The 15,656-nt window shown below is 41.0% G+C and overlaps 1 protein-coding gene across 6 annotated transcripts in view; it reads left to right on the top strand.

Moving 5' to 3' along the window:
- The window catches only part of tanc2b (tetratricopeptide repeat, ankyrin repeat and coiled-coil containing 2b), a 381,104-nt gene that overhangs the window by 238,530 nt on the left and 126,918 nt on the right, over positions 1-15,656 (top strand). For all 6 annotated transcript variants that reach the window (XM_034193361.1, XM_034193366.1, XM_034193364.1 and 3 more), the window contains one exon: positions 4,268-4,447. In XM_034193361.1, coding sequence (XP_034049252.1) covers positions 4,327-4,447 — 121 coding nt within the window. In that variant the 5' untranslated portion in view covers positions 4,268-4,326. The remainder of the gene's footprint in view (positions 1-4,267; positions 4,448-15,656) is intronic.

Here is a 15,656-nt window from a genome sequence, read left to right as displayed (position 1 = left end):
TGCATTGTCATGATGGAGCTGCCAACTTTTTGTTGCCCTCAGATCCGATTGTTTGCAGCACACAACATCGCAAAGGTGACATACGACCTCCCAATAATATTCTTCATTATGGCCTTTTGGTATGTACTTATGATGCACCCCCCCACAGGAGTCAAAGAAAACAGTCAACATGAATTTGACATTGCTGCGCACCTGCCATGCTTTCTTTGGCCTCAGGGGTGTTGGATGTTTCCATTCTGATGACTGAAGTTTGGTTTCTGAGTTGTACCCCTGAACCCATGATGATGATCAGGAAGTTGAGGTTGCTGTTTGCCCATACCAGCATGTCCACCATTAGCAGCTTCAGCACAAATTTAGCTGACACTCTCCACATCCCCTTGGTCATGTCAGCTTGTGGATGACCTACGGGAACGTGCTTTGCGCTCCACTGATGAAAGCCCATTTTGCCGTTATGCCACTCTTTTATTTGCATGATGCCCTTGGGATCTTTGCTAAAAGCCTGTTGAATCTTACAAATGGTTTCTGCTTGGGTATCACCAAGCTTCTGACAAAATATGATGCAATACCTTTGCTGAAGTATTTGTTATGCTGTAGAGGCCCAGTCACATGGCACTTAACGAAGGGCAACAATGCCCTAACGAAACTAGAAATCTGGACTTTGTTGACTTTCGTTGGCATCATTAAACCTTCGCTCAGCTTCATTCTTGTAGCGGTCGCTTTGTCAGGATTTTTAAACTGTCAAAAAATTTGAACGAAGGGCAACAACAACCTCAATTTGTCCGTATTTGGTTTTGCTGACGTTCTTGAGGGTTTCTTATCGTTTGCTTAGTTTTTGTAATGTTAGCATTTCGTTTGACTTCGTTCAACCAGCTGAATGTTTTCCCACAGTGCGAAAGTCTCAACCAGACAGTGAGGATTCTGGTGATGGAGATGATCCCTCTTTTGTTCTGGACGAGGAACGAGAGCAGGTGGTGGATCCACCGACGTGCGCACAGATCTCCACAGTGGGTCGGATCACGTGCTTCTGTTTGCAGCTAAGGTCCGTCCCAGCGCCGAGTCCTGGAACACACAGATGCAGACACACACTGCTCCATCAGTGGCTCCAGGCGTGTTCCGTTTAAAGCATCGATCAACGTTAGCTTTGGTTTTATTTCATTTCTCTTTCGTCCCTTTTGCGCTCTTTTTTCACAGGCTGTTGGTGATAAAGGTCATTCGTCCACCTTTTCTCACAAGTTGTGATTTATTTATTTATTTACTTTTTTCCCTTCGTTCAGGGAATCGTATGCTGTGTGACTGGCCATAGGAAATGAGAATCTAGCTATTACTCCAGTAACATGTGGTCACTCTAAGGCTAACTGCTAGCAGCTGATGTGCCTCTGGCAGGCGGTAAAAAAATTCAAACATGCATAAGAAGGTTCCCTACCATGTCCCCATCAAATGACAACTTGCATGCTTTATTTGTTTCTGTGGGATAAAATATGGTCTCATACCTTTTGAATGCACTTTGTATTTTATGTTAGTTACACTCATCTGCCCAACTTATTAGGTACAGTGGTTCAAATATCTAATCAATCAGTCACAACAGCAGAACGTAATGCTTCAAAACCTGTAGACTTGGCAAAAAGAATCTACTGAATTTCAAACCAAATGCCAGAAATAGGATGAAATTTTGAGGCACTTTAAAGTTGGTACCAGTTGTTGGCACCAGATGGGTTGGGTTTGAGTCTCGCAAACTGCTGATCTACTAGGATTGTCACATGCATTCGCTCTAGGGTCTACAGAATGAACTCCAATGATCAGCGTTCTCTGGACCAAAAACATCTTGTTGATAGTTGAGGTTGGAGAAGAATGACCAGAACCAGTCTGGTCATTCTTCTCCAACCTCAACTATATACACTCAAAAAAAATATAAACGCAACACTTTTGGTTTTGTTCCCATTTTGTATGAGATGAACTCAAAGATCTAAAACTTTTTCTACATACACAATATCACCATTTCCCCTCAAATATTGTTCACAAACCAGTCTAAATCTGTGATAGTGAGCACTTCTCCTTTGCTGAGATAATCCATCCCACCTCACAGGTGGTGCCATACCAAGATGCTGATGAGACACACATGATTAGTGCACAGGTGTGCCTTACTGTCCACAATAAAAGGCCACTCTGAAAGGTGCAGTTTTGTTTTATTGGGGGGGATACCAGTCAGTATCTGGTGTGACCACCATTTGCCTCATGCATTGCAACACAATCTCCTTCACATAGAGTTTGATCAGGTTGTCAATTGTGGCCTGTGGAAGGTTGGTCCACTCCTCTTCAATGGCTGTGCGAAGTTGCTGGATATTGGCAGGAACTGGTACACGCTGTCGTATACGCCGGTCCAGAGCCTCCCAAACATGCTCAATGGGTGACATGTCCGGTGAGTATGCTGGCCATGCAAGAACTGGGACATTTTCAGCTTCCAAGAATTGTGTACAGATCCTTGCAACATGGGACCGTGCATTATCCTGCTACAACATGAGGTGATGTTCTTGGATGTTGCACAACAATGGGCTCAGGATCTCGTCACGGTATCTCTGTGCATTCAAAATGCCATCAATAAAATGCACCTGTGTTCTTCGTCCATAACAGACGCCTGCCCATACCATAACCCCACCGCCACCATGGGCCACTCAATCCACAACATTGACATCAGAAAACCGCTCACCCACACGATGCCACACACGCTGTCTGCCATCTGCCCTGGACAGTGTGAACTGGGATTCATCCGTGAAGAGAACACCTCTCCAACGTGCCAAACGCCAGCGAATGTGAGCATTTGCCCACTCAAGTCGGTTACGACAATGAACTGGAGTCAGGTCGAGACCCCGATGAGGACGACGAGCATGCAGATGAGCTTCCCTGAGACGGTTTCTGACAGTTTGTGCAGAAATTCTTTGGTTATGCAAACCGATTGTTTCAGCAGCTGTCCAAGTGGCTGGTCTCAGACGATTTTGGAGGTGAACATGCTGGATGTGGAGGTCCTGGGCTGGTGTGGTTACACGTGGTCTGCGGTTGTGAGGCTGGTTGGATGTACTGCCAAATTCTCTGAAACGTCTTTGGAGACAGCTTATGGTAGAGAAATGAACATTCAATACACGAGCAACAGCTCTGGTTGACATTCCTGCTGTCAGCATGCCAATTGCACGCTCCCTCAAATCTTGCGACATCTGTGGCATTGTGCCGTGTGATAAAACTGCACCTTTCAGAGTGGCCTTTTATTGTGGACAGTCTAAGGCACACCTGTGCACTAATCATGGTGTCTAATCAGCATCTTGATATGGCACACCTGTGAGGTGGGATGGATTATCTTAGCAAAGAAGTGCTCACTATCACAGATTTAGACTGGTTTGTGAACAATATTTGAGGGAAATGGTGATATTGTGTATGTGGAAAAAGTTATAGATCTTTGAGTTCATCTCATACTAAATGGGAGCAAAACCAAAAGTGTTGCGTTTATATTTTTGTTGAGTATATATATATATATATATATATATATACACACACACTAGAAAGGCATTAGTAACTCAAACACTCGTTATACCCAATGGCATGCAGAAGAGTATCTCTGAACATATAACACTTCAAACCTTGAAGTAGCAGAAGACCACTCTAAGAAAAGGAAATAAAGGCCACAATGCTCATGGGCTTAGCACAACAGAAGACTGCCAAAATATTGCTTAGCTTGAGTTTTGGTTTCTCCTCCAACATTTTGATGGTAGGGTCAGAAATTGGTGAAAGGGCACTCTGATGCCGATGTTGGGGTAACAGTGTGATGCCCTCATGAGTATGGATGAAAATTTCTGAGGAATGTTTGCAGTACCTTGATGAATCTATGCCTCAAAAAAATGACGGCAGCTCAGACAGCTCTGAAGACAAAAGTGGGCCCCACCCAGTATCGGCAAGATTGATGAAGTGACCAATGAGTGTATGTTACCGAAGTCTGAAAGGAGCCAAAAAATCACTCAAATCATGGAATCATTTCACTTCTAATTTAGTTGTTATATTTTGATCTGTTTTATTTTCTTGATCTCCATTCACCAGCAGAGTTAAATATGTCTATAATTCTGATGGCAGTGAAATTACAGTTTCATTAATTCATCTGCAGATACAGAGAGGAGCTTGTTCTTTGAGTTGGTTTAAATGTCATTTCTATTCTGAGTTTAAATCTTTTGACTCTTGTCAAGGGTTACTTGTCTCATACTCCTGTGTGGTCCCTCCTGTCCTGCAGGTGGCAGCATAGACAGCGACTGTGCCTTTGAAGGAGACTACGCCGTGCCTCCGCTCTCCATGACCGAGGGCATGCAGCACATTCGCATAATGGAGGGCGTGTCGCGCTCCCTGCCCTCGTCCCCGTTGCTCAGCCACCAGGCCATCAGCGTCAGGCTGCAGCCTGTAAAAAAGCTCACAGGTAACAGTGACTGCAGTGAGCGGTGACCTGCAGGGTGACCCGCTCATGCAGTGCCCGATTCTTTGACTCAATTTCAACTCATTAAAACACATTGGATTTTTTATAAACAAATCAGAGAGGAAACCACAGCACGTGTTGCATAGTAACGCAGGCTTGCATGTATCCTTTCCTGTGGCTGTGCTAATGTTCTGCTGTAGGTCCAGCATCTCATTACTGACTCATGTGCACTTCATTAAACTAGATTTTATGAGACAAAGCAGAGTGGAATGACCGTCATCCCGACAGTTTCGGTAATCATTTGCAGTATCTGGTCTTTCTGAGAACTTACAGAACTTAACACCTGGTTTCCACATACCATTTATATATACAACCCCTGGCAATAATTATGGAATTACCGGCGGATTATCGGAGGATGTTCATTCAGTTGTTTAATTTTGTAGAAAAAAGCAGATCACAGACATGACACAAAACTAAAGTTATTTCAAATGGCATCTTTCTGGCTTTAAGAAACACTATAAGAAATCAGGAAAAATAATTGTGGCAGTCAGTAACGGTTACTTTTTTAGACCAAGCAGAGGGAAAAAAAATATGGACTCACTCAGTTCTGAGGAATAAATTATGGAATCACCCTGTAAATTTTCATCCCCAAAGCTAACACCTGCATCAAATCAGATCTGCTCATTAGTCTGCATCTAAAAAGGAGTGATCACACCTTGGAGAGCTGTTGTACCAAGTGGACTGACATGAATCATGGCTCCAACATGAGAGATGTCAATTGAAACAAAGGAGAGGATTATCAAACTCTTAAAAGAGGGTAAATCATCACGCAATGTTGCAAAAGATGTTGGTTGTTCACAGTCAGCTGTCTAAACTCTGGACAAAATACAAACATGGGAAGGTTGTTAAAGGCAAACATACTGGTAGACCAAGGAAGACATCAAAGCGTCAAGACAGAAAACTTAAAGCAGTATGTCTCAAAAAATCGAAAATGCACAACAAAACAAATGAGGAATGAATGGGAGGAAACTGGAGTCAACGTCTGTGACCGAACTGTAAGAAACCGCCTAAAGGAAATGGGATTTACATACAGAAAAGCTAAACGAAAGCCATCATTAACACCTAAACAGAAAAAAACAAGGTTACAGTGGGCTAAGGAAAAGCAGTCGTGGACTGTGGATGACTGGATGAAAGTCATATTCAGTGATGAATCTCGAATCTGCATTGGGCAAGGTGGTGATGCTGGAACTTTTGTTTGGTGCCATTCCAATGAGATTTATAAAGATGACTGCCTGAAGAGAACATGTAAATTTCCACAGTCATTGATGATATGGGGCTGCATGTCAGGTAAAGGCACTGGGGAGATGGCTGTCATTACATCATCAATAAATGCACAAGTTTACGTTGATATTTTGGACACTTTTCTTATCCCATCAATTGAAAGGATGTTTGGGGATGATGAAATCATTTTTCAAGATGATAATGCATCTTGCCATAGAGCAAAAACTGTGAAAACATTCCTTGCAAAAAGACACATAGGGTCAATGTCATGGCCTGCAAATAGTCCGGATCTTAATCCAATTGAAAATCTTTGGTGGAAGTTGAAGAAAATGGTCCATGACAAGGCTCCAACCTGCAAAGCTGATCTGGCAACAGCAATCAGAGAAAGTTGGAGCCAGATTGATGAAGAGTACTGTTTGTCACTCATTAAGTCCATGCTGTTATAAAAGCCAGAGGTGGTGCAACAAAATACTAGTGATGTGTTGGAGTGTTCTTTTGTTTTTCATGATTCCATAATTTTTTCCTCAGAATTGAGTGATTCCATATTTTTTTCCCTCGGCTTGGTCTAAAAAAAGTAACCGTTACTGACTGCCACAATTTTTTTTTCCTGATTTCTTATAGTGTTAAAGCCAGAAAGTTGCCATTTGAAATGACTTTAGTTTTGTGTCATGTTTGTGATCTGCTTTTTTTCTACAAAATTAAACAACTGAATGAGCATCCTCCGAGGCCGGTGATTCCATAATTTTTGCCAGGGGTTGTATATATGTAACATGTCCGTAATACATGCAATGTTATCTAGTGTTAAACACAAAGAAATACATTTAATTACAGAAACCACAGCAGCAATGAGAGGCTAATTTTCTCTTTTTGTCACCATGCAGTTCAATTTCAGTTCAGTTCAAATAATCACCACATAAGTCACCCCAAGGCGCTTCACAAGGGTAAGGTGTAACCTTACCAACCGTCTGAGCAAGCATGTAAGCACCAGTGTTAAGGAGACAGCCCCTCGGCCAGTTGTGTGGAATATGCACAGGGAACAAAAACAAGAGGAGCTAAAGTAGCTGGAAACCATAACTCCTATTCACTATTAGTTGCACTTGCTAAAGTAGGTTTTTTTCACTTATACAACTACACTATTTAACTATCAACCACAGACTATATATATATATGTACGAGGTCTGTGAGAAAAGAAACGGACCTTTTTATTTTTTTTCAAAAACTATATGGATTTGAATCACGTGTGATTACATCAGACAAGCTTGAACCCTCGTGGGCATGCAAGAGTTTTTTCACGCCTGTCGGTTACGTCATTCACCTGTGGGCTGGCTTTGAGTGAGGAGTGGTCTACCCCTCCCGTCGGAATCTCTTTGTCTGAGAACTTCCTGAGAGACTGACGCTTTGCTTGATCAAAATTTTTTCAAAACCTGTGAGGCACATCGAAGTGGACACCATTCGAGAAATTCAGCTGGTTTTCTGTGAAAATTTTAATGGCTGATGAGAGATTGACTGTCACTTTAAGGACTTCCCACGGAGCGGGACGTCGCAACGCGCCCTGAGCCGCCGCTGTCTGCCTGTTTCGAGCTGAAAGCTTCCAAATTTAAGCCTCTGTTGACCCAGGACGTCGTGAGAGAACAGAGAACTTTCAGAAGAGGTCGGGATCAGCAGTTTATCCGGACATTCCACTGTTAAAGGAGATTTTATTAATGAAAGAAAGTGCGGACGGGTCCGCGTGTTGGGACGCAGCCGGCGCCGTGCGCCGCCACAGGAAAAACACCTCCGTTGGAAGCCTTAAGGACAAGTTGGAACATGTCCAGCTGTTAAACAATTTCTCAGATACTCACTCAACTGAAAGCCATCAAAAGCCGCCTGGTTTTTACAAATGGTTATCAACACGGAGGTGTTTTTTCTCTGGCGGCGGCTGCGTCCCAACACACACACACACACACACACACACACACACACACACACACACACACACAGCTATAGAGACCAAAACTATTTTTAGTCCCCAGGCTATAAACATGTCTCCTCCTCCCTCCAAATGTGGACATTTTAACATGGGCTTCTATGAGACTCTGCTCTTTTGGAGCCAGTCTCAAGAGCCTAATCAAGGAACTCAGATTTTCTTTTTTTCTCTTCCTTTTTTCTTTTTTTCACAGCCAGAAATTGGGACTTGCTATCAACAATCAAGCAGTTGAATTGAAAGAAGCTAGATTGTTAGTTTTCTAGCTTATTAAAGCTAGCCTGCTGGCCCCCAGCATATACAGTCCCTCTGAAATCCATTGCAAGCATCCAAGGCACATACTGGGAAGCGAAAAAAATGGGAGGAGGGACTTTACACATACATCAGACATCACAGACGTTTCCGTAGAAATGAAGGGGTAAGCGGTTGTCAAGGATACACACGCAGAGGTATGTGGAAATGAGGTGTTAGGACTCAGTACTAGACTAAAAACAGCAATTTTCACTTTATTAATCACGAAAGCCCAGCCAAACTGACACACGCCTGTTCTGGGAACAGCTGTGAGCTGTGGACGGTTCTGCCCTCCTGTCGAGCGCTCTGTCTCCCGCCGCCAATCGTTCCTGTCCACCAGAACATGTTGAAAATTGCCTCCCTCTCGGCATTAAACGCCTCATCATCCTTTGTCACGTTCCTTTTGCCTTTTGGACGTGTGAGGATCCAACCTGCACCGGAGTTCAAAATAAGAAATGGAATATTGACACGCAGCTTTATCCAGTATCAGTGCAGCTTCCACATGCACGCTCAGCGGGCGTGAAAGACTTTAAAGCTCAGTACTGGCCACTAGGGTGCACCAACATCTCAACTACCTCAGATTATTAATGGTTGGTGAGTTGTTGTGGGTCTGTCTGTGATTTTCACATTGTACACAGTGATTTATATTATCTCCTGCCTGAACCAAACTGTGGGATTTAAAGGAGAAACACGCCACTATCCACATTTTTCTTTTTCACTGGGTGTGCCGCGCTGATGTGGAGGACTGCGTACGTGTGAAAAGACCCAGATGAGACGCTTTTGCTGTGATGAATATTCATTTGAGAGTTAGATTTGATACTAAGCCAGTCTTATCAAGACAATCACAGTTTTTCTCATCACTGCTGCCTGCTGGCAGTGGCGTATGTGTGCGTGTGTGTTTCCATTTCCTGTTTTCTGGCACACACACACACACACACACACACACACACACACACACACACACACACACACACACACACACACACACACACACACACACACACACACACACACACACACACACCTCTTCATTTGGTGTCTAGCCTTTCATCTTCAAACTGATTGTTTTTTTTTTTGTTTTGTTTTTGAGCTCCATCATGTGTGTGTGTGTGTGTGTGTGTAAATATGTGTCTTTGTGTTGTTATCTTGATGGTTGTCAAAGAGGAGAACATTGTTGCTTCAGAATAGCTTGAATAATGATGTGCAGCTTTTTCCCATTTCACAGCTGAGGTTGGGGAGGGAAAAAAAATCTATCACTCTTTTCTGCACTGTCATTTTATACTGCGATGGGATACAATCAGTCGTAAAAATTACTTTGTACTTTAGATGTTAATTTGGGAGTGAAACTTTTTGTTCTTTTATATAATGTGCCGTCACTGTGCTGTTGCATTTCACATTTCTGCGATTTGTCTTTTTTGCTTTGAAAAATTAGTCCTGTTCCAGATTATATCACTACATGCTCATGTACAAACAGTAACTGATCATTTTATTTATTTTAAGTATTTATTTTAAAAATTGTGATCCCTGCAGATTTGTCTTTGCCACTGCACCTACATCAGTATCATGTTGCTGACTGGGAAACAAATCCTTATGAAGATGTGTGGTCACTTTTAGGAGGGTTACTCTAATAATGTTTTCAGGTATCGTTGCTAATCGTGCCCCCCCCCCCCCCCCCCCAAAAAAAAGAAAAACAGCAAAAAAATGTTATCTAACTTAATTCCAGGATCATGAAATTAAAATGACTCACTATAATTATTTTACATTACTTTTGCATGATCTACACTCCAAATGCACATAAAGATGAGAGAAAAGAATATTGGTATAATATATATTTGTTGTTGTCATTTTTCTGAGCATTATGCTGTAGTACATCAAATGTCAGTGTCGGATAAATTCAGGGAACTTGTGATAGCATTTCCTTTTTCCACTTTACAAACTACATGATTGCAAAACAGCCTTTAGCTGATCGCACAGGGTTTATCATCATTGATATGTTTCCGTGGTTTGGCTGTTTCCATTTCCTATCCGACAGAGCAGGTGACTCTGTGAGATCTGATCCCACTCCTGTCTCTGAGCGATAGCACTGGAATAGGAGGTGAACCGCCAATATTACAGACCGGAATTCGATTCGAGGTGCAGGCGCAGGCATCTGCAATGTCCCACTCCACCCGCTTGTAATTTAGTCTCTGCCTTGGCTGGGGATGTATCATCCAGTCCAGGGGGAGTCGTAGACTGTCATCCACTTCACACTACAGAGTCCGGGAGCAAGTACCAGCCCGATGGGCCTCAGGGCCTGTGTAGGATTGTTGTTGAAGTGGCTGATATGCAATTAATAAATTTAATGTGAAACTTCACATGGAATTACCCTGCAGATTTTGTATGTGACAATCTAATAATGGTTTCATGTTTTTCTCATTTTCTAACATAAGAATACATTTTGGTGGTTGTTGTTGAATTGATAGAAGCGTTACTCATTAAAGATAAAATTACTAAAGTCTCCAGCTCTGAAATGGCTTAAAGGACGTGTCACATGTGTTTTAACATCCCAGTTAGCAACACAACATCAAAGTAATCATGACTGTAAGTCTCCCTGCGCACATGCACTCATAATTAGTGGTTTCTGATGTTTTTTATTCCTCTCCCGAAGCGAGGAAACAGGTGTATTTCCAGAAAACGTCTTACTCTGCAATTCTCGGCATTTCTCTGCATGTGACGTAGTGAATAGCAAAACAGAAACATCCCAGGTAGAAACAGACGGAGCAAAACGAATGAGGTTATGTCTGATAACGAAGCTTTGCACCTTTTCTTTGAAAGCAGCGGCTCAGATTTACAGAGGAGACAACACACTTCACCCCGAAACTCTTAACTTTTTCAGAGTCTGTCGGATTTTAGAATTTAAAAGTGTCATGATGCTGCTGTTTGTGCCACAGCTGCTGCTGGTTTATTGCTGTATCTGTATTTATATTGCACCTTTTATGTCTGTAAGTACAGTTAAAACTTTTTTTTTGTATCTTGACTGCATAATCCTATTAGATATAATCTGTTGCTTCCAAAGTCTGTGTGCAGCACTGTGTGAGTTCATATGTGTCACCTGACTGTGTTTAACCTTCCAGATGCTGCTGAATTTTTTGGGATCACATGCCCACACACTGTAAATAGGGGTATACTTTAGAATTTGATCAGCCTCCTTTGATGTGCTGTATCCTTGATCCAGCTCTTAATTTGCAATAGCCAGCAGACTGTCACCCGGCTTTCTCACCCTTTAATTAATTCAAGCCAGCCGTGCTTCCTGCGCAGCTTGACGGTACAGAGTTTGTGTGTGCTCTGGCGTCAGGAGCCAGAATCCATCCCCCCCAGTGGCCTCCACCACCGCAGCCTCCATCTGACCACCTGTGTAGGCTCTGATTGGCCTGAGGGAAGCAGCATGGTGATGCTGGTGAGGACTTTGAGTTATTCAACCTCAGGGCTCTTATGGGATAAAAACGCTATGAGAGCCCTGACCTTTTCATAGAATCGTTGCGTTTCTGATTCAAGTCCCCCTCTGCCTGAGTGAAGACTCTCTGCAGGGCTTCAGGTTCTTCCAGGGTTCAACGTGAGAAAAAGATTAGTGTGGCAGACGGGAGACACCAGGTTATTGATCTCCAGGTTTGTCTCCTTTATAAGATCACAGTTGGTTGCTCTTGAATTTCTGTAGCCAGAATAAGTTTGTTTAAACTCACTATGATGATACTTTAATAAGAGGCAAACTTATGAAAATATGAGGCTGTCGTCTTCAATTTATGCAATGTTCCATTTCAACACTGTACATAATATTCAGCATATTATCATTGTGCCTGTGTGTGTGTGTGTGGGGGGGGGGGGGGTGCTTGCTAACGTATTCCTGGTACATTAACTCAATATGTGGTATGAACTTACCAACTTACTTACACCATAGGTACTCCCTGAGCAGGACGTGAGTTGATCACAGTTTAGTGTTCTTTGAATCACTTATGATTTCCAGCAGTGGCACCATTGCAGGCTCCCAGACCCGACTTGTGTGCATATTAATGAGGGTTAAGGAGCAGGAGTGGTGGCCAAGTGGTTACTGCACTTTGTTTCAGTGCAGAAGGTTCCAGGATCAAATCCCACCCCTGCCACATTTCTCCATGTAATGTGGAGTTGTGTCAGGAAGGGCATCCAGTCTAAAACCTGTACCAGTTCAACTTGCAGATCCACCTCGGATTTGGTGTGGTGACCCCGAGTGCAAACAAGGGAGCAGCCACAGGGACTTATCTTAAGGTTTTTTGAATTATTTTTAATTTCCCTTTTGAACATAACTCTGTAACTATACATGGTAGACACTTGATACTACACCATGTGTACCCTCTGGAGAGTAGGTTGGATGATTACATATGCAGTTATTTGGTACTTACACGGACTCCTGTGAACATTAATGCCTTAACAGTACATGATAGACACTTTATTAGTAACACCATAGGTGTACCCTGGGAAATAGTGGACTCGTGTCATTTTAGAGTTGTTTGGGTCACATATTTACATGTTACATAAAAATGTGTTGGTGTTTTGTTTTGCTTTTTTTTTTTTTTTTTTTTGACAGAAATTACAGAATGGTGACACAAATCAGATGACATATAGAAATATAATTAGTTAACTTATTTTAATAATTATTCCATCTGTAATCATTCCAGAATGCTTGATAAGAGACTTTATATTCTGAATGTATGTAAATTTTGTTGATACCCACATTATGGCATGTACAGTGATTTGCAAACTACATATTTTAATCAAACACAAACTTCTGAAAAGACATTTGACAATTCCAGTTCCTCTGGTGTTTTGCAAAAAAAAAAAAAAAAAATATCCCTACTTTAGAAATTGTTCAAGTTTCCAGTAAGGAGAAAGTTGTCAGAATATTTTCCTGAATATCAGCTTGAATCTGGATTTTTGGGGGGGATTTGACATACTTGCGAACATTCGTCTTTTCAAAGGAAATGTTTTTGAGGAGATAGTGATGAACCTTTTATCTTTCTTTTTTGTACATGTGAAATTGTCTTTTCACTACGGCGTGCTTTTGAATTTTTCGCATTTTCTGTGCGTATCTCACAGACCACCTCATCTCCACGTTTGTATCTATTTTTAGTCTACTGCAGTTTATGACCATGAGTGGCCCTGATTGCTCATCCTCAAACTAATATCTCACTAGCTGATTATGAGATGTAATCACTGATTAGTTATTACTTCTTTATGTTAAAAAACACTCACTTGTGAGTGTCAGGCTTATTATAGATGATGCACCCCGTTTGATTGATTGGCTCTCCTCAACTCTGAAACATTTAAAGGGATTATTTCACCATCTCCTCCTAGTTTATGTGGCTCTCCCCAAATTAAGGGCAGCAATCAATACAGTTTCTGCCTCCCAGAAGCTTCCATCTGGCCTTCAAAAATGAGAATAAGCTTGAATTTAATAATACAGCCCACTTTTTCTGACGTTGTCTCTGCAGTTATAACAATAAGCATATTTTAAATCCCTTGTATTTCTGGTGCAATAATATGCCGCCTGTGAGCTGCTCTAAGATGTTAACTGTAACATGGTGGCGTATCATAGGCATATAAGGTAATGTTAACAGGATTCCAGAATATCAGATTTTTTTGCTCATTGTCTGGGTTAGTCTAAAGTAGAGCCCGACCGATATGGATTTTTTGAGGCCGATGCCGATAATGATATTTGGATGAAAAAATGCTGATAGATAAATCGGCTGATTTGCCGATAGCCGATAAATCAGCCGATATTATTATTATTTTTTTTTTTATGAATAAAATGTTCTTTTTTGGACCCTTAACAAAAAAGGTATGAGCTAAAAGCTGAAGCTTTGTCATCATATTGATTAACTTTATAACAGAGAAGAATTTTCAAGTTCAAAAAATGAAATCAAGAATTAAACCTTTGTAAAATTAGCAATTACATATCTTTAAAAAGAGTTGTGAAATACATCTGATCTTGTACCTCTTGTTGCTGTAACTTAGATATAGGTTCAGGATAAGGATATAGATCCTTATAAACTTACTTGTATGCTTTTGCCAGCCGATCAGTGCAGTGTGACGGCGAACTGTGGGGGCCGGTGGTGAACACATTTAAGCAGGGGTGTAAGCAGATCTCAGTTGAATGGAGTCAGAGCTCCATCTACTGGACAAACGGTGCAAGGACATTTTACGTTGCCGACACAAACATTATTTCAGTAACTGTTCTCTTTATGAGAAATTATTGGCGTTCTATCAGCAAAATTTTGGCCGATTAGTGAGTACTTTGAAAAGAGCTTATATCGGCCGATAATATCGGCCGGGCTCTAGTCTAAAGGATCCATGTTAAAACACTATTAAAGTAGCTGCTTATAATGAATGGTGCACTTCTTTACACTTTAAATAACAGCAGACTATGTGTTTAAATGTGTTTATGTTCTTGTCTCCAACCGAACCTGGAACATTTGTGTCATGTTTATGTACTTATTTCTTTAGATTATCAAATGTAGTGGGTAAACAATAGAACTGATGCCATGAGGCAGAGTGAAGAAAGATGGAGGACAACAAAAGTGCAAGTCATCGCACATCGGCATTAATTTCGGGCTGAGTTTAGTTGTTAAGTAATTTGATTAATACAAATTATTGAGACATATTGTTTGCCTGGAAGACTCCTTTTCATAATATTTTAAATATTCCTTTAAATGCAATGATGATGGTAGCTGAATCAGATCAGAGCGCCGATTGCAGCTTTACAAACCACTTGATGTAATCTCCATGTTCTGTTGTCCAACATAAATATAATACCAAAAAAAGAAAAAGAATACATGAGGATAGCTAGGTTTGACCACAATACACTGATGTTGATGATAGTACATTGCTTTCTGTTAGCACTTAGCTAGCTAGCTAAAAAACAGGAGTTCTCTATAATATGGCTACAAGTAAGATATGAATTTATTAATGCATACTTTTTGACAATGCTTGGCCAATAAGCTGCCAGAATTTATTTTTAATACATGTGTAAAATAGTTTTGTCTGAGAGGAAAGGTCCCAGCTTCAAAATCCAAAGATATTCCGCCACAACTGGTTAAAATTTACTCAGTATAAATCCATTGGGTTCAACCTTTTAAGAGCCAGGAGAGACACTAACATTTTTTTTTGGCTGATTTTAAACATAATTGAAGCATCATGTAGCACATTAAAATGTGTTTTTTAAAGTACACCACATAAAATCTATCAATCCTGTGTGTACAACAGTTTAATCAGTCATGGCAAATATTCTCAAATGTGACAAAAATTATTTAACTGGTCAAAAGTTCATCTTGATTAAGAATATTAAAATATTAGCTAATATCAAAATATTTACCAATTACTTTTCTGTGGGTCAGTTAATTGATAAAGCATGTAATTATTTCGGCATTAAGGTATAGCCATATTTTGACTGAAAGTGGTTAATGGAACATATGGGACTATAGGGTGAACAGATGAGATTTGGATTCTTAGAAATTCTGAGCATTTCTTAACAATTCTTTATACAGTCACAATAATTTAACAGTCATATGGTCACTGATTTGATTTCAGCTTGACTCCAGGCTTATTCTCGTCAGATTTTGACCTCAACAAATAAGATTCTTATTTATTCAGGCCTTTTGTCCTCAGTAC

This window comes from Thalassophryne amazonica, chromosome 18 (genome assembly GCF_902500255.1).
Source record: "Thalassophryne amazonica chromosome 18, fThaAma1.1, whole genome shotgun sequence".
Lineage (NCBI taxonomy): Eukaryota > Metazoa > Chordata > Actinopteri > Batrachoidiformes > Batrachoididae > Thalassophryne > Thalassophryne amazonica.
The sequence above is the reverse complement of the archived record's forward strand: the minus strand, read 5'-3'. Positions and strand labels throughout refer to the sequence as shown.